The 20,022-nt window shown below is 39.6% G+C and overlaps 1 protein-coding gene across 2 annotated transcripts in view; it reads left to right on the plus strand.

The window, feature by feature from the left end:
* LOC126175041 (nuclear pore complex protein Nup98-Nup96) overlaps positions 1-20,022 on the plus strand; it is a 135,681-nt gene that overhangs the window by 63,078 nt on the left and 52,581 nt on the right. For both annotated transcript variants that reach the window (XM_049921544.1, XM_049921543.1), the window contains 2 exons: positions 6,998-7,172; positions 13,442-13,550. In XM_049921544.1, coding sequence (XP_049777501.1) covers positions 6,998-7,172; positions 13,442-13,550 — 284 coding nt within the window. The remainder of the gene's footprint in view (positions 1-6,997; positions 7,173-13,441; positions 13,551-20,022) is intronic.

The raw sequence follows: 20,022 nt of genomic DNA on the forward strand, positions 1-20,022 counted from the left end.
GTCTCTTTGTTGTCCTGTCTGTGACTCAACATCTCCACTATATGGTGAGCAGCAACATATCCTTTTTATGATATTGTAATTAAATTATAATAATTTAAGTGCTATTAATCAGGCATTGAAAATGCAGCACAATCAGTAGCATTGGCCCAACATTTGTCTTTCAACTATTGTTACCATGTAGTGAAGCTGTTTGCTTAGTAACAGCATTGCTGCCGTGGATGTTGTTCTGGCATTGTTAATGGGGTCTTTGATGGTAGGTTTTAGGTGGAGGACCCTCACTAAACATTTTCATTTTGGGTAAGAAGTGCTACATTATATGCACATTAATCCTGTGGGTTTGTGGAGGTGTGCTGATCACAAGTGAATCAGCTTGGCAGATTAACGGAGGAGGCCAATGTGCCGGCCAGCCTGGATGTGGTTTTTAAGTGGTTTCACACATCTGACTAAGTGAATATCAGGGGGTCCTCAGTTACACGATACGCTAACATTTTGAAAACTTTCTCACACTCACATGTAGAGCAGTAGACACTAAACAGATAGGGTACACATTTGATCCTGTGAAGATGAAGATGTGGGATAAAGGCTGGGAAGAAGAACAATAAATGTTATGCGTGTTCCCTTTGTCACTTTCAGAGAAGGGAAATGGGGAGTGGTGCAAAATGGGATCAGAATACTATTATTTGTACTTGTAGCTTAATTTAAATTTGTGTTGGACTCAAATATTAAATAGTTCCTTCCCTGTAGAAGGCACATACTGATACCTGAGGTAGACCAGAAATCACTAAATACTATTTTTGCACACAGTGCTCAATATTCAGCTCTACAGATGGAACACAATATTTAATAACAGAACTAAATCTTTATTTGATTGCAAAGATTAGGAGAAAGTTGAAGAAAACATATTGTTGGTCTGATTTCTTTGCTTGGGGGTGGGTTATTATCCCTTATGCTTGTGACCAAGGAGCTGCAAAGGAAAATAAAAGTGTGAGAATGGCAGTGGCAGATAGAAGCTCTGCTCCGTGTAGCAAGGTTTACTCTATGTGAAAAGTGTTCTACCTATCAGGAAATCTGAAAATGAGTCTTAATTCAAGTCAGGCCTACCAAGTAAAAGGTTTTCCATTCCATGGCATGATGGTGTAGCAACTAATATGTACAGTGAGGAGGAGAAAACAGTCTAGGTTGTGTTGAAATTACGGTTTATTTAATCACCAATGATGCTTCGCCTAATTCAAGACATCTTCAGATTAGCTTATATAAAAAAAAAATCGAATTAGAAAGGCTTGACCCTACCTTGAGATTGGATGCAGTTAGAACAATTAAAAATAGGACTGCTGATAAATGTTGATAACTAAGTATAACAATGATAAAACACCTGCAAAAATAAATTGCCCTCATCATGTGCAAGAAAGTTGATCGAGGCAAATATATGATCCTGTCGTGTATTAAAAGCATAACATAACCTTGACATAAACAGAATGAATTTAAAAAGAGGCAAAAACAGCAGCTGGTGATTCTCATGAAATTTTGGTGCCTGCACAGTCTGTCAGATGGTAAACGTGCTGGAAGCATCGTTTTACATCCTGTGACCACATACACAATACTGAATGTCAAGGCACTTCAGGCCTGTGGTGAGTGTGCTTTGACAACAATAGATAGTGTTAGTTCACTGTGAGTTATGAAGTGTTATTTTTAAGAAAACTATTTACAAATTTTTACAAATAACTAGCCACATCATGTTGAAATAAAGAGTTTGGAGAACATACGTTATTTACAGCAAGAATTTTATTAGTAAAAATGTGTAAAAGTGGAAATACAGTAAGTTAAAATTATGTGAAGGTAACTAAGAACTTAGTCATTGGGAATTTCTCACCAAAAAACAGACACTAGATAAAAACAGAAGATAAATACTAGGTGCAAATGGTCATATAGCATAGAAGCTGGTCCTTATGTTAAATGTGTTAAATGATAGTGCTGAAACAAGGGCACATAAATTAAAATCTTCCATAAAGTTATGCTAAAAACAAACTACTATATAATAGATAATTGAGAGATGTAGCCTAGGGACATTTATATCATGGATGCTTTTTCTATCAAAACAGCAGAAGAATTGATACAAAGGACAGTTAGAATGGGTACACTGTACAGTTAGAATTGTGTATGGAAGGGCACACACCGTAGAAACTAGTCCATGAATAAAACTATGTAAATGCTAGATATCTAGCAATATAGATACAGAAGCACATAGATTTAGATATAGATTCATGGGGCTGTCTTGTAGTGCTGATAAAGAGGCACACAGAATTAATCCTGGATTACTCTGAAATAGTGTAATTGGTGCTAGAGGCCAGACATGTATAATTGATGCCAGGGTCCTGACATATTCAGAACATAAGATTGACAGGACTTGCATAGTGCAGTGTGAGATAATGAGAACTAGTCAAATAAGTGGCAGAACTAGTCAAATGGAAGTGAGAGTGGATGAACACTGAGTAAGCTAACAATGCTGCTTTTGTGCACACATTATTAAGCAAGTATCTTATAGCATCAAGCAGTACAAACTTAGCTTTTTTTAAAATGTGTGATTCACTGAAGAGCCAAAGAAACTGTTACACTTGCCTAATATCGTGTAGAAATGCCACGAGCATGCAGAGGTGCTGCAACATGACGTGTCACGGTCTCAACTAATGCCTGAAGTGCTGGAGGGAATTGACACTATGAATCCTGTAGCGAAACCCAGAGGAGTGTTCCTGGAGCCCCTCTGTAGCAGTTCTGGACTTGGTGGGTGTTGCATTGCTCTGCTGGAATTGCCCAAGTCCATCAGAATGCATAATGGACATGAGTGGATGCAGGATATGAGACAGGGTGCTTACATTTCACCTGCCAGAGTCATATTCAGACTTATCAGGGGTCACATATCATTCCAACTGCACACAACCCATACCATTACAGAGCCTCCACCAGCTTGGACAGTCCCCTGCTGACATGCAGGGTCCTTGGATTGATGAGGTTAACTCCATACCTGTACACGTCCATCCGTTCGATACAATTTGAAATGAGATTCGTCCAACCAGGCAACCTGTTTCCAGTCATCACTAGTCCAATGTCTGTGTTGATGGGCTCAGGCGAGGTGTAAAGCTTTGTGTCATGCAGTCATCACGGGTACACAAGTGGGCCTTCAGCTCCGAAAGCTCATGTCAATGGTATTTTGTTGAATGGTTCACATACTGGCACTTGTTGATGGCCCATCATTGAAATCTGTAGCAGTTTGTGGAAGGGTATTACTTCTGTCACATTGAACAATTCTCTTCTGTTGTCATTGGTCCCGTTCTTGCAATATCTTTTTCCGGCCACAGCAATTTCAGAGATTTGATGTTTTACCGGATTCCTGATATTCACGGTACATTTGTGAAATGGTCATACTGAAAAATCCACATTTCATTGCTACCTCTGAGATGCTGTGTCCCATTACTCGTGCGCTGACTATAACACCACATTCAGACTTGCTTAAATCTTGATAAACTGCCGTTGTAGCAGCAATAATGTATCTACCAACTGTGCCAGACAGTTGTTGTCTCATGTAGGCGTTGCTGACTGCAGCACCATATATCTGTATTTGAATACACAAGCCTATACCAGTTTCTTTGGCACTTCAGTGTAGCTAGAATGTTTGAGATACCACAGAGTGAGCAGCCATCACCACTGAACAGGAGTATCTTAAATACATAGCCATGAAAAATGGCTATAGTAGCTTTGGTGTAACAAAGATTTATGAAGCCAAAATGTGCATAGTCCATACAAGATCCCTGCAAGATTCTTCAATAACGGATGCAAACTACACATGTGTGCCATGTTTGGGGAATTTTTCTTATGATACTGCCAAATTATTTCATGAGAGAAATACATGGATACTCTTCTCAGCAGATACTATCATTGAGGCCAAATATTTGTGGAATCAGCAGCTGAGCAGAGACAGATACTTCAGATTTGCTGCATATTTGCTTGAGTTTGGTAAATGTAATGTTGTGTATATTGGCTAAACTGGCAGGACTTTTAAGGCCTGATTTCAAGAGCACTTGCTAAATAAAAGAGGCCAAGTAAAACATAATTCAGCATTCATCTAGCATTGGCTATAGTAGCTTTGGTGTAACAAAGATTTATGAAGCCAAAATGTGCATAGTCCATACAAGATCCCTGCAAGATTCTTCAATAACGGATGCAAACTACACATGTGTGCCATGTTTGGGGAATTTTTCTTATGATACTGCCAAATTATTTCATGAGAGAAATACATGGATACTCTTCTCAGCAGATACTATCATTGAGGCCAAATATTTGTGGAATCAGCAGCTGAGCAGAGACAGATACTTCAGATTTGCTGCATATTTGCTTGAGTTTGGTAAATGTAATGTTGTGTATATTGGCTAAACTGGCAGGACTTTTAAGGCCTGATTTCAAGAGCACTTGCTAAATAAAAGAGGCCAAGTAAAACATAATTCAGCATTCATCTAGCATTTAAAAACAACTACTCACCACACTCCAGTTCTACAGAATTTGAAAATCCTACATAAACTTAATATGCTCAAGGAAACAGATCGTAAAGCATGCAGGAGGAACAAACAAATGTCTCCTAAACGATCAGCTTTTTAGTGCAAACAAAGTGTCTTTTGAAACTTCCTGGAAGATTAAAACTATGTACCCGACCGAGACTCGAACTCAGGACCTTTGCCTTTCGTGGGCAAGTGCTCTACCATTTGAGCTACCGAAGCACGACCTGCGCCCGGTCCTCACAGCTTTACTTCTGCCAGTATCTTGTCTCCTACCTTCCAAACTTTACAGAAGCTCTCCTGCGAACCTTGCAGAACTAGCACTCCTGAAAGAAAGGATACTGTGGAGACATGGCTTAGCCACAGCCTGGGGGATGTTTCCAGTATGAGACTTTCACTCTGTAAAGTTTGGAAGTTAGGAGACGAGATACTGGCAGAAGTAAAGCTGTGAGGACCGGGCGTGAGTCGTGCTTCAGTAGCTCAGATGGTAGAGCACTTGCCCACGAAAGGCTTAGGTCCAGAGTTCGAGTCTCAGTTGGGCACACAGTTTTAATCTGCCAGGAAGTTTCATGTCAGCACACACACCACTGCAGAGTGAAAATCTCATTCTGGAAAGTGTCTTTTGATGCTGTAAGATCCTTGCTTAATAATGTGGAACAAAATTTATGATGCCACGTTCTCTGATAGTATTGTTCTGTACCAGCAGAGAAACACTAATGCCCCAAAGCAGTGTTGTTAGCTTACTCAGTGTCCATCCATTGTCAGTTCCATAAAAATTACCCCTATACGTATTTGACTAGTATCCATTCTCTCATATTGTACTATGCAAGTCCTGTCAATCTTTTGTTTTATATATGTCTGCCTCTAGCGCCTCTTATACCATTTCAGCGTAAACCAGAATTTAATTTGTGAGCCTCCGTATCAGCACTAAAAGTCGGTCGGATGAAGCTATATCTAGATCTGTGTGCTCCTGTCTTTATATTGCCAATTATCTGGCATTTAAATACTGTAGTTTTATTCATGGACTAGTTTCTACTGTGTGTGCCCTTCTGTACACAATTCTAACTGTACTCTGTATTTATTCTTCTGGTGTTTCAATAAAAAAAGCATCTATGAGATAGATGTCCCTAGACTACATCACTAATTTCATTAATTTATTATATAGTAGTTTGTTTTTAGCATAACTTTATTCAGGATTTTAATTTATGTGCCTTTGCATCGGCACTGTCATTAGACGTACAGACCATTTGCATTTAGTATTTATCTTCTGTTTTTGTCTATTTTCTGTTTTTTGATAAGAAATTCCCGATGACTTTATGTCCTTAGTTAGCTTTACATAATTTTAGCTTACTGTATTTCAGCTTTTACACATTTTTACTATGTAAACTCTTGCTGTGAATAACACACATTCTCCAGACACTCTGTTTCAATGTGATGTTGTTAGTTATTTACAAAAGTATCTAAATAATATTCTTAAAAATAATACTTCATATTTCGTGTATGTTGTCGCAGGATTTAGAACAATGCTTCTGGCATGTTTACTCTTTGACTGATTGTATGGATCTGATTCTCCCTGGACCACATTGTGTGGTAATTACTTCACATCACTTTCCATGTTTTTTTTCCCCTCCTTCATTTTATGGACTATAACTTTCATGGAAATGACCAATTGCAATTATTGCCCTTTCTTAAATTCATGCCATTCATTTCAAGATTATTGTATGTTATGCTTTTAATACATGACAGGAGCGTATACATGCCTCACCTAATTTTATTGCACATAATGTGGGCAATTTATTTTTGCTGGTGTTCCATCACTGATATCGACCACTTGCTTATCAACATCTATCTGGAACTGCAATTTTTAATTTTGTTAATTTCATCCAGTCCCAAAATAGGGTTTGTATTTTAATGTAGGCTAGTCTGAAGATTACTGAATCAGGTGGAACATGCATCATTCATAATTAAATAAACAGTAATTTAACATCGCAATTAAGCCTGTTTTCTTCTCCTCAAGCATACCAAGTAGTTCTAAACAGTAATAATTTTTTTTACCTAGCAAATATTACAATATCTTATAAAATAATATGAAACACACACACACACACACACACACACACACACACACACACACACACACACCCCCCCCCCCCCTCTCTCTCTCTCTCTCTCTCTCTCTCTCTCTCTGTGTGTGTGTGTGTGTGTGTGTGTGTGTGTGTGTGTGTGTGTGGGGGGGGGGGGGGGGTCGGCAAAAGCCTTTTGTGTGTTGCCTTGTTGGCCGAAAATTCATATTGTGATAGTCTTTTTGTTGTGCCTGTCTGCGACTTTGCATCTCCGCCATATGGTGAGTAGCAACTATCCTTTTCATCATATCATTACATTCCAGTTGTTCATAAGAAATTTGGCTGCTCTTGTTTAGGATTTGAGAGATGTGTATAATTTTTGTGTTGCAGGTACTGGTCTAGGTCTTGGGACGGGACAGTCTCTATTTGGACAGTCAACCAAACCAACAGGTTTGTTTGGTTCTGGCACAGGCACATTTGGATCTTCTGGTTTTGGCAGCAACACTGGCATTGGACTTGGATCAGCATTGTCTAATCCTCTGCTTGGTGGCGCCAACAATACAAAGTAAGTAGCATTGTGAGTTACTTCTAATTCACGGGTTAGTTGACTCCTGTATTTGTCAGGCCAAGTGCAACTTTTTTCCCGATATGCTGAAGATCTGTTTGATGCAACTGAAAAAATTGTGTAGAAATAAAAAGTATTAGCTTCTGTCCCAGAATAATGTTAAAGGGGAATGTGTGTGTAAGTATGTTAAATATAAACTATGTGATCAAAAGTATCCAGACACCCCCAAAAACATATGCTTTTCATATTAGGTGCATTGTGCTGCCAGGTACTCCATATCAGCGACCTTAGTAATCATTAGACATATTGAGAGAGCTGAATGGGGTGCTCCGTGGAACTCAACGGACTTCGAACGTGGTCAGGTGATTGGGTGTCACTTGGGTCATACATCTGTATGAGCGATTTCCACACTCGTAAACATCCATAGGTCTCAGAATGAGATTTTCACTCTGCAGCGGAGTGCGCACTGATCTGAACCTTCCTGGAAGATTAAAACTGTGTGCTGGACCGAGACTCGAACTCGGGACCTTTGTCTTTCACGGTCAAGTGCTCTAGAGCACTTGCCCATGAAAGGCAAAGGTCCCAAGTTCGAGTTTCGGTCCGGCACGCAATTTTAATCTGCCATGAAGTTTCATCCATAGGCCCACTGTTTCCGATGTTATAGTGAAGTGGAAACGTGAAGGGACACGTACAGCACAGAAGCGTACAGGCTGACCTCGTCTGTTGAGTGACAGAGACCGCTGACAGTTGAGGAGGATCATAATGTGTAATAGGCAGACATCTATCCAGATCATCACACAGGAATTCCAAACTGCATCAGGATCCACTGCAAGTACTATGACAATTAGGTGGGAGCTGAGAAAACTTGGATTTCATGGTCGAGCAGCTGCTCATAAGCCACACATTGCACAGGTAAATGCCAAACGACACCTCACTTGTTGTAGGGAGCATAAACATTTGAAGATTGAACAGTGGAAAAATGTTGTGTGGAGTGATGAATCACGGTGCACAAAGTGGTGATCCTGTGGCAGAGTGTGGCTATAGCGAATGCCCGGTGAAAGTCATCTGCCAGCCTGTGTAGTGCCCACAGTAAAATTTGGAGGCAGTAGTGTTATGGTGTCATTGCACTACACCATTGTGTTGTTAAAAAAAGTTGTATTGCATGTAACTGATACCCTCCAGTGGTACATTGAATTGAATTTTACAAAAGCACATTCAGTGTGTGGTATACATAGTGCACCACTGTTGTTGGTCCAGTTTCTTCTTATGCTCTTGGGTGAAATCCTAGGAGAACTGCATTATTTAAGCCTGAATTAGTCTTTGTTTTACTCTCATTACTATGTGACCTGTGTGTGTGTTGTGGAAGGGGGATAATCATGTCTTTTCTCTCTTGAAAAGTGTATCTGTGTCTTTTGAGAGTCCATATTTGAACTCATCCCTTTTTTTTAAGCTTCAGGTAATATCATTTTTTAAGGATCTAAGACCAAGGGATCAAATTCAACAACGAGTTTGATGGCAGCTTTGTAAGAATCTTTCTTAAGACATTAATACGAGAATGGGAAGATGTGCTCCCTGCCCCCACCCCACCCCACCTTCCCTCCCATACACAGACTTTGTAACTTTTGGCCCAGCTAATTCATTACCACCGGACATAATAGAGTATGAAACTGTCTCGCATTTGTGTGTTAAATAACTTGATATATTTCTTTGCCACAGAGATGTTCAATTCTAACCTTCTATTCATTTTTCGTAGTGACATTGTATGGCCAGAAATAAGTACTGGTGGGTATATTTACATCCATGGAATCCAAAAGTGTTCTTTTAAGACTTGAGATACTCTCACCTCTTATTTTGTTTTGTGAGGTGTTATTGCCAGTTGGTTTTTATGGAAGTCAGTACTACTACTACTACTACTACTACTACTACCACCACCACCCCCCCCCCCCCCCCCGCCTCCCTCCCTCCACAGAGTGTACTCGAATATCTGCCTTTGCTGTTTTGTTGTCAAGGGCTTCCTCTGGTACCATGGAAATTATTGCTGGATGTGTTCAGACACGTTCTGTCATCCGGTCCTGTCTTCTAGTGAGTGTTTTCCATGCTACTTCTGTAGAGAAGAATGAGAAGGTTCTCTACAGAACCACTTCATTTGTGACCTTATCAGTTCACCTAGTTTTCAGCATCCCTTTGTAACAGTGCATCTTAAAATCGTAGATTTGTTCTTTTTATGGGCTTTGCCAGTAGTGTAAAGTTAAATGGGTGAACAAAACTGAAGGGCTGAGAGCCAGAGGGGGCCAATGCCACTTTCTTGAAACTGAGAAAAAATAACCTAAAGTACATCAGATAATGTATTCAATCCAAATTATTTAAAACTATTAACATTATTATGTAAAGTAAACATTGATGAAGTAAAAAAAAAAACAAATGTCTTACCCTGCAAATAATAGTAAAAAATAGTACATATTTCAGAATCTCTGAGTTGGTCCACTATGATTCTAAGCTTTTCTTGTCAAACAAGAAAATGCATAAGTGGGCCCTCTCCAAACTGCCTCTTACTGCTTAATTTTCAGTTTATGAATTCTAGAAAAAAATTAGGTGAAGTTGTTGGAATATAAGGTGAAAAAAATTAGGTGAAGTTGTTGGAATATAAGGTAACAAAGACATCAGGTCTTCATATTTAGTTTTACTTATTTTAACTGTTCCTTATAAGCTGGTGGTAGATCTTAAGTGGAAGGAACAGCAGATATAATCTTCAGTGTTTCAGCCCCTCTTCACTGGCGAAATGTCAAGAATTTTCCAGTTTTCTGTTTCATTTAGTGAATAGCGGAATTTAATTTTCATGGAGTCCATATGCTTCAAATCTCATCTATTTAATTTTAAACCATTGCATGTTTTCACCATCTACAGTTTCCTTGTGCAATGAAAATTTTCATTTTGTATTACCTTTGATCATGTAGCCCTAGATTGTACATCCGGAATTTTATTTGTAAAAATGAACATTATTAGGAAGAAGAGGAAGCAGTAATGTGTGTTCATGTCAAAAGTTATAGCACACACAACACCAATATTTTTAGGATTTTAAAGGTCTAATGCATGTCCCTTTGTGCTTTCTCTGCACACCACTTAGGCTGCTCTGATTCAACCTTTAAACTAGAAGCCTCTCCCCTCCTCCCTGACTTCATTAACTCTAATTCAAACATAAACAGAGCATTTACCACCTTCTTCTTCTTCTTCTTCTTCTTCTTTAAATAAATTGAACTTAGTATGAAATACACTCTTGGAACACAAATAATTAACAGGATTAACTTTTTTCCTTGCACATAAGATTCATAAATTTTGTTCATGGATAGTTCTTCTGATAAATACCAGCATTTATCGTTATCTACATGACTGTAATGACTTGTCTCACTTGGGAAACATTTGATATGTTCACCACAAATTCAATGCTGCTATCAGATATCTTGTTTTTTGACTTGTGTTTACCATGTTTATCGTGCAGAGCAACTGGAGAAGTAGAACTCTGCTGCTTTGATAGTATTCTTGAAAACCTCCCATTATTAATTCCATCCAAGTTGAGAAATGTGGTTTTGCACACTTAAACATTACTGGACCCTAGAGTAAAAAAATACCAGCATAACTAAATAACATACTGGTAATACCATTTAATATAATCACAGATGAAACTTGACTGTAAACCAGTGTCTGGCTTTTGAAGCGAGAGATATTCCATATTGAAATAATTGTTTATAAATTTTTAGTCATCAAAATATTTGTAAATTTGTGGCATTTGCCTTTAATTTGATGTAATAAACATGTGACTTTTGTTTGACATTCTTCTGAATTAGTAATTCCATAATCTCTCTTTTGTATTCGTTACATGAACTATTCCTGAAAAATGTGCATTTTGCTGGTCAAAATTACCAGTGGACCAGAATGTACCATGCACATTTCATTCGCCTTGCCCAAACATTCTAAATATTGCAAGCCGCATTTACGGTCTTGTCTGTGTGTGTTTTGGTGTACTTTTGACCGTCATTTCTTTTCCTTTTTCTAGTATTTTTTGTCCACTGGTTGCTGTTTCACAGAAGTTTCCTTGTTTTCATAGCTATTTCACTATTTTCTTATACATCAGTCATATTGATTGTTTCCATCGTGTGGTATGTCATTCATTGTGATTGGCTGCTTGGATATGGCCCACTACAGCTCTAAAGGAAACTGTAATTTGAATATAATAGAGGGAAACATTCCACGTGGGAAAAATATATCTAAAAAGAAAGATGATGAGACTTACCAAACAAAAGCGCTGGCAGGTCGATAGACACACAAACAAACACAAACATACACACAAAATTCTAGCTTTCGCAACCAACGGCTGCTTCGTCAGGAAAGAGGGAAGGAGAGGGAAAGACGAAAGGATGTGGATTTTAAGGGAGAGGGTAAGGAGTCATTCCAATCCCGGGAGCGGAAAGACTTACCTTAGGGGGGAAAAAGGACGGGTATACACGCGCGCGCGCGCGCACACACACACACACACATCCGCATATACACACACACAAGCAGACCCCCCCCCCTAGTGTGCATGCACGGTCTCTGGCTGCTGAGGCTGGTCCGGCATCAGCAGCCAGAGACTGTGGTCGTGTGTGTGTGTGTGTGTGTGTGTGTGTGTGTGTGTGTGTGTGTGTGTTTTTATTTCCTACTAAGGCCTTGTTGGCCGAAAGCTCACTATCTGACAGGCTTTTCGTTGTGTGTATCTGCAACTCTGCATTTCTGCTATATGATGAGTAGCAGCTATCCTCTTTAGAATATTGTTACATTCCATCCTGGCTTTTCCATTGTTCATGACTGGTATATAATATTTTCAAGCTTCTGCAAATAATATCCTTGAATGTTAATGGATGTTTTTGGATATTCTATAATATTCTTGATGTTCTAAAAAGCAGCTTACAAATGGCATGTATCACATTGATCAGCACTTTCTGCAAATAGACTATCACTGAATTTAGGTAAAATGCGATACATTCATTCTGGTACTACTGGAGGCCTGACCACACCGTTAGAAATAATGCACGAGGGTAAATTAATAAATGAAAAAATATTCAAATTTATTAAACAATGGCAAATGCGGGATGGAATAGTGACAGTGTTATGAAAAGGGTAAATTGCTACTCTCCGTATAGAGGAGATATTGAGTCACAGACAAGTACAACAAAAAGGCTGCTATTCACACCAGCTTTCTGCCAAAAGGTTTCCTTTGAAAATAAAACACACACACACACACACACACACACACACACACACACACATTCATAACTCTCACACACATGAGCACTGTCTCTGGGCAATGAGCCTGACTACAGTGACTGGAGACATTGGTCATATGTGTGAGCTGTCCTTGCATGAATGTGTGTGTGTGTGTGTGTGTGTGTGTGTGTGTGTGTGTGTGGTGGTTTTTATTTTTTATTTTGAAGATGGTCTTTTGGCTGGAAGCTTACATGTATTTGTCTGTGACTCAATGTCTCCTCTACATGGTGAGTAGCAGTCTATCCTTTTCATAATATCTTTTGTTGTTATTCCACTCTGAATTTTTTAATTGTTTAATTTTAGTTTTCCTTCTTAGTATTGTAGATGCTAGAAGTTGTTGTATTGGGTAGTAGACTCTGTTAGCATTTTGGATTCTCATTTTCACTTGTATACGTCTTGGATTTTGTTTGCCAATCATTGCACCCAGAAATTTGAACTGTTCGGTGCTTTTGGACTTGGGTTTACCGATTATTATTAGATGCAATTAGTTGTCTTGTCCTTATCTGTGAATTATCATGCCTTTTGTTTTCTAAATGTTACTTTTAGGCTACATATTTTGTATTATGGATAATATTTTGGAGATGAAAATGTCAAAAAGTCTATTTGTTTTTCCTATTTTAATTCACTAATACCTTGTAGTATCGTATTCTGGGATTACTCATCATTGATGGAAAAAACTGTTCGTTGCACAGAAGCATGTAATAAAGATAATATGTAGTGTCCACTGTAGAATCTCATTCAACTGGTTTTCCAAGTGCTTTGCTTTCTCTGCAGAATTAGTGTCATTGCAAACCTCAAAGTATTAACTTTTCCCCCCTAAAAATTAATACATTTTCCAACTTTCTCCTTAGTTTCCTTCACAGCTTACTCAATGTAGTGATTGAACAACATTAGGAATAGGTTACAACTCTTTTGGGGTAAGAGTGTGGAAAGGGGTTTTGCTGTACTGTTAATTTACAATTTTATTGCAGTTTCGGGCAAACACCAGCTGCACGGGAGTTTCCAGATCTTCAGGATAAGATACTGGCTTTAACACAGATGCCGTATGGTAATCAGCCACTGTTCAGAAACACAATGCCGGTAAGTATTATTGCTTATGTTGTTGTTGTTGTTGTTGTTGTTGTTGTTGTTGTTTTCTGTAGTGTTGTGTTGGAAAGGGTGGAAGGAAATTAACTAATAAAGTCTGCAAGTGTGACATACAGGGTGTCCAGAAAAGGACTTCCTGATTTCAAAATTAAATATCTCGAAAACAAAGATTGATAAAGGAATGCAGTAAACGGTATGTTTATTGTGAAAGCTGTAAGAAGTTTATACAGCAGTTTGAAATAGTAGTTACAAAAGCTGCTAACAGATGGTGCTGTACGCTGTACAGCTCATATCAGCATACATAAGTTAAAGAATCATATGAAAACATTCACCATTGGCACTAAAGAGGTGGCGCAAACGAAGAATGAAATTCGCCATCACATTTCGTAGTGTCTCAACTGAAATGGATTCACATGCCACAGAGATTGCCGATTCAAGCTCGTCGAGCGTGGCGGGATGCTTCTGGTAGACCATGTCATTCACTGTGCCCCACAAAAAAAGTCAAAGGGAGTCAAATCCGGCGAATATGGAGGCCAATCCATGCCTGCACCAGTAAATTTGGGATATTCCAAAGCAGTGACTCGATTCCCGAAGTATTCCTCAAGAAAGCAAAACACTTGTTCGGTTCAATGTGGTCGGGCTCCATCTTGCATAAACCATTCAGTACCTGGTCGATCCTCTAACGCTTGCTGTGTGGCGACAAATTGTTCCAAAATTGCAACGTAACGTGCACCAGTGACCGTTTCTCGAATGAAAAAAGCGCCAATAATGCCTCTGCTGCATACTGCAGCCCACACAGTAACTTTAGGAGAATACAGGGGTTTCGCTTCACACCAATATGGCTTTTTGGAACCCCAAAATCGCCAGTTCTGCTTATTCACGTATCCATTCAGGTGGAAGTGTACTTCATCTGTAAGCCAGATGCAGCCAACATCAAATCCTTCTCTATCACATTGTGAGCATCTGATTAGCAAAGGCAACCCTTTGTTGCACAGCTTGTACGGGTATGGCCTGGTGCGTTTGAATTTTGAATGGAAACATGTGTAGGCTCTTTCTCAGTATTTTCTGCATGCTGGAACGCTTCAAACCAGTCTCAGATGCAATTCTACAGACGGATGACATTGGATTTCGCTGAATAATTCCAGAAACTGTGGCGATATTTTCAGGCGTAACTGCGGTTTGCTTGCAGCCAACATGCCCCACTAGATCATCAGTTACGCTGCCTGTTCATTGAAATTTTGCGAAGAGCGTACGAATGGTTTTCGCATCGGGTCCTTTTGGAACATTAAATCGTGCTTTGCCTTGTTGTCGTAGGACTCTCTTCTAACCTGTGGTACTCTAGCACCATAAAAATGCTTTGTTCAGTGGAGTACAGGGTTTTAATCTCTTCCTTTGGTACGCTAACCTCCTTTCACGTTTCAATAGTGGAACTGATCGCTCTGGGCTTCGGATCACTATTTACACTAGGCATTACATATGGCGATTACAGCGCCATCTGTTAGCAGCTTTTGTAACTATTATTTCAAACTGCTGTATAAACTTCTTACAGCTTTCACAATAAACATACCGTTTACTGCATTCATCTATCAATCTTTGTTTTCGAGATATTTAATTTTGAAATCAGGGAGTCCTTTTCTGGACACCCTGTATGATACCAGAGAATTTCGGACAGGCTTGTGGAGCCATGCTGGCTTTAGATCCGTGGCCACCTGTGATAGGTTTCTTGGTTGAGGCTCCACGGTGCAACCAGCCTGATCGAGGTGATCCCACAGATTCCTGATTGAGTTTACATCTGAGGACTTTGGTTGCCATAGGAGCATAGTAAACTCGTTTAGTGCTCTTTGAACCATGCACATACAGTGCGAACTGTGTGACATGTTGCATTGTCCTGCTGGTAGATGCTATCGTGCTGAGGAAAAACAAACTGCATGTAGAGGTGGACATGGTCCCAAAGGATAGAAGCATACTTGTGTTGATCGATTGTGGCTTCCTGACTGACGAGATCATTCAGGGAATGCCAGGAAATCATTTCATAGACCCTAATGCTTCCTTCTCCAGCCTGAGCTTTCTGATGATTGTTGAAATGTGTTTGCCTGCAGATGGCCATCTGCCCAGTGGAACATAAAATATGATTAATCTGAAAAGGCTACCGGTCACTGCACAGTGAATGTCCAGTTGCAATATCGGCATGCAAATTGTCATCGATGAACAGCGGTCAGCATGGGTGCATGAACCGGGCACATGTTGCGCAGGTCCATAAGCAGCAATGTTCACTGGTCAGTCACTGAGGAGACACCGTTGGTAGCCCCTTGGTTCATCTGGGCAGTCAGTTGCTCAACAGTTGGGTGTCTGTTTGCCCATGTTTCATTAGCCCTTGTCATCTAGGGCTTGTGGTGCACCACACTTATCTCTGCCCTGGTTTTGGATAGCGTCATTTTGCCATGTGTGGTATTCTTTAACCACAGTAGCATGCTAACAGTATACAAATTTAGCCATTTTGGAGGTGCTTCCTCCCTTGGCCTGAAGGCTCGTGATTTTGCTGTTTTGGACATCAGATAAATCACTCCTTTTCTGCATTATGAAAATGACTGCACTATCTCAGGATCCCCTGGTCATGCTCTATACAGTTTCCACTGCTAGTACTGCCACCTATAGTCTGTGAGTGATTATTGCATGTTGACATCAAACACAGGTGGTGGCCACATTAATATGAGTGGACCATGTAACTTACTGTGGCACAGCTTATCACCACCCGTGAACAGTATGCATTGATTGGTGGATGTCTTGCTTTATTATTTGATATCAGTTGAAGGAATGAACATTTGTAAGGGGAGTGAGGGCAGTTCTTAATTGACTTGGCTGGTGGAAATGTTGATGACATTACTTTGCTAAGAGTTGAGTCCGCGTATAAAGTCAGACCAAAGAGGAGCAGAAATAGAACTGATGCCTTCAATGGATGAATTGTTTATGTGAATTGAAATGTGTAAGCGATTGTGCAGTAGATGTGAGTACAACCATGAAGATAAGGGAATAACCCACCAAATGTATATCTACCTTGTGAAACTTCCTGGCAGATTAAAACTGTGTGCCGGACAGAGACTCGAACTCGGGACCTTTGCCTTATATCTACCGTAGTTCATCAACAACTGCAATCTGTAGTACAAAGGCTCCCGTCCTACATTAAAGACAGTACCATTTCCTAAGATTGTTTGAAATCCAAGTCCGTCCCACTCCCATCACACATTTTGCTTGTCACCATTGATGCTACCTCCCTCTGCACTAACAGTCCCAATGTACATGGTCTGTCTGCTGGTGAACATAACCTCAGCCAGTGCCCACCTGATTCCAGACCTATGGCGTCCTTCTTGCTCTCACCTTCTTCAATTTTATACTTACCAACATTTGCTTTACCTTTGAGGGGCAGACTTACAAGCAGATAAGGGCCATAACCATGGGAACCAGGATGGCTTTGTCGTGTGCCAACCTTTTTGTGGGTCGCTTGGAAGGAGCCTTTCTGGGATCCATAAGCCGTCAGCCCCTGCTTTAGTTTAGATACCATGATGACATCTGTGCCGTATGACTCATGATGAGGCTGACCTGTTAAATTGAGATCTCTTAACGGGTTCTTCCAATTAAATTTCCCATGGTCCTATTCTGAATATCATGTCACTTTCCTTGATGTTGACTTCATCCTGACTGAGGATCAACTACACACTTCTCTTCATATTAAACCTACTAACAAACAACAGTACTTACATTTTGACAGTTTCCATCCTTTCCATGTCAAACAATCCTTCCTGTACAGCCTTGGCATTTGAGGCAAATGTATTTGTTGAGGTGCAAACTATATGCAGCAATACACCATCATTCTCATGTCTGCCTGTACTGGTCATAATTACCCCGCCAGTCTAGTTTAAAAGCAGATTTCCCAGACCATCACATCCAAAAAACAATTTAGGAGTACACCTCTTGTCACTCAGTTTTATCCTTGTCTTGAGTATATTAATCAGCTACTTAGACAAGGCTATGACTTTCTAAAGTTGTGCCCTGAAATCAGTCCCACTGTGTCAGACATTTTGCCTTCCTCACCAAGAATAGATTTTTGCCCCCCACCCACCCTCAAGAAAATCAAAAGGAGAGCCAAGTGTGAAACAATACGTGTCCTGTACCAGCTTTTATGTAAACACTGTTTGGCCTCTTACATTGTCATGACTACCACCAAGATAATGGGCATAGACAGAAGGTGTATATGGGCAGCACACACTATCCTGTTCCAGAGCATGCTGTACAACATGATAGTCATGACCTTGGTGCTTGTTTCACCACACACGCCATCTGGATTCTTCCGCCAGACACCAGTTTCTCATACTCGACAGGTGGGAACTGTCGTTACATGTCCTTGGAACTCGCCATCTACTGGCCGTAGTTTATGTTAATTTGTTCCGTCTCAGCATTTATTCTTAGCAGTAACAATTCCTTTCTTCCCTATTCTTTAATTTTCTATATCTTGTACTTTCTGACCTGTCTCTTTCTCTCCTCCCCAGCTCTACCACGTACAGTGCACTTAGCTTTAAACTCTTAAACCTCGTGCATGATGTTTTGTCAGTAATCACTGTCTTGTGTATCACCATATGTTCTGCCTTTTAAGCTCTCAGGTTTTGAAATCTCATTTGGTGCAGTCCCCTACAATCAGTCTTTCCATTTCATCCCATCCCATCCCATCCCATCCCATCCCATCCCGTCCCGTGACTTGGGGTTCTGGGCGACTCTTCCGAACTCTCCTCATTTCCTAAATCTCACCAGTCCTTTTCCTTCAGCCTTCGTCCTTCCCCCTCAACCCTTCTGCCAGAAGGAGCCAGTACCTTTGTGTGCTTTCTCCTGCCGCTGCTTGCTGAGTAGATTTTTTGTCAAGCCAGTTACATTATATTTTCAAAAATTCATTATTTTCATTGATAAATTTAATAATTTTGATATTCTGAGGCAATTCCTTGGTGAGAAAGATAGCATTTATTTTACAGAACTTTGTAGTAAGCATGACTTACGGTGTCCATTGTAGAGCTCTTGTAGACACTTCTATAAACAGTTGGATATATTGACAACGGGTGCAATGTACATTTACTCCATTGTGAAGATTGTTGTTAGCTATGAATTAAAAGTCAAATTCAATAACATTTGTAAATATAATATCACCCTGAGCTGCTGGAGTTTGAGGTCATGTGTGCACGACGTGTGCTTGTTTGTGTGTATGGATGGTGTGTGTTCCTCTGTTTCTCTTTTGCTGATGAAGGCTGCGGCCGAAAGCTTTGGGTAAGTGTCTTTTAATTGTGCCTGTCTGCAATTTCAAGTGTCGTCTTTACGGTAAGTAGCAATTTATCTTTTCCTACATTGTTAATACTAGATGGAGATAGAAGTTACAATATCCATCGCTCAATCTTAAGTGTGCCACAGAAACAAGTGAGGTATTCGACCATAAAAAATTCTGACCATGTGCTCTGGGATGTGAAGAATCTAACTAATCGTAAAATTAATTTCCAACACAAACTGAATACATGGCTTAAGACTAATTTACATGATCATCTCGATTATGTAAATGGGCGGCATATTGCCATATTTTTTACTGAGAATGTGTGTTACTTATGTAAGCTTATTCATTCCACATCATAATGAGAAGTGCAGTTATCATTCAAGGGACGTGCAAATAATCAGTTAACCAAAGACATTTTTCTTAATCGTTTCATGAACCAGTGGGTAATTCAGTTGGTGGATCATGACCTGTATAAGGTATAGACGTGTGTAGGAGGTATAGATAACATTAACATTAAAAATTGAAGTGCTGTAAGAAAAAAAATCAGTAGTAGTGAACTGGAAATGTGTTGTTTCTTAATAGAGGCCAATTTTACTGAAACAAAAAAGAGAACAAATTGTGCTCTTCAGCTCTTAATGTGAACACAGTTATTCAGAACAAAATGGAGTTCATTTTGCTCTTTGCAAAATACGCTTTGTGTTGTTATGTAAATATTTATTCAGAATGTTATGTGGGGTTCCGATTCCAGAAAAACGGACTTTTTTAAGGACAGGTTGAACTACCTTAATTTGCGAATGAAGTAAATGGTGGTGACTTCAAACCTCAGCCGTATTAAGAAAATTATCTCCAACTTCTTCCTGAATAACTCTCGTATGTGCAAATTGTCATTTGGTTTTAGGCGCTTTTATCATCATTTCTGTGTCCAGACTAAAAATTATATTTTACCTATTCTGTGTGTATGCACTTCTGAAAGGGTGAACAAAAGATATTCATCTAGCAGCTGAACTGCTAAAAGAAAAAATGGTGGAGAGAAACTGCAAAGTTTTAAACCTTAGAGAAGCTGTATTTTTCTACTGTAACTCTGTTTCCCCAATTTATGTTTGGTAAAGGAATCCATTATATTGTTAACATTTGTGTTGCTCTATAGTGAAATGTCATTAC

This window comes from Schistocerca cancellata, chromosome 3 (assembly GCF_023864275.1).
Source record: "Schistocerca cancellata isolate TAMUIC-IGC-003103 chromosome 3, iqSchCanc2.1, whole genome shotgun sequence".
Classification (NCBI taxonomy): domain Eukaryota; kingdom Metazoa; phylum Arthropoda; class Insecta; order Orthoptera; family Acrididae; genus Schistocerca; species Schistocerca cancellata.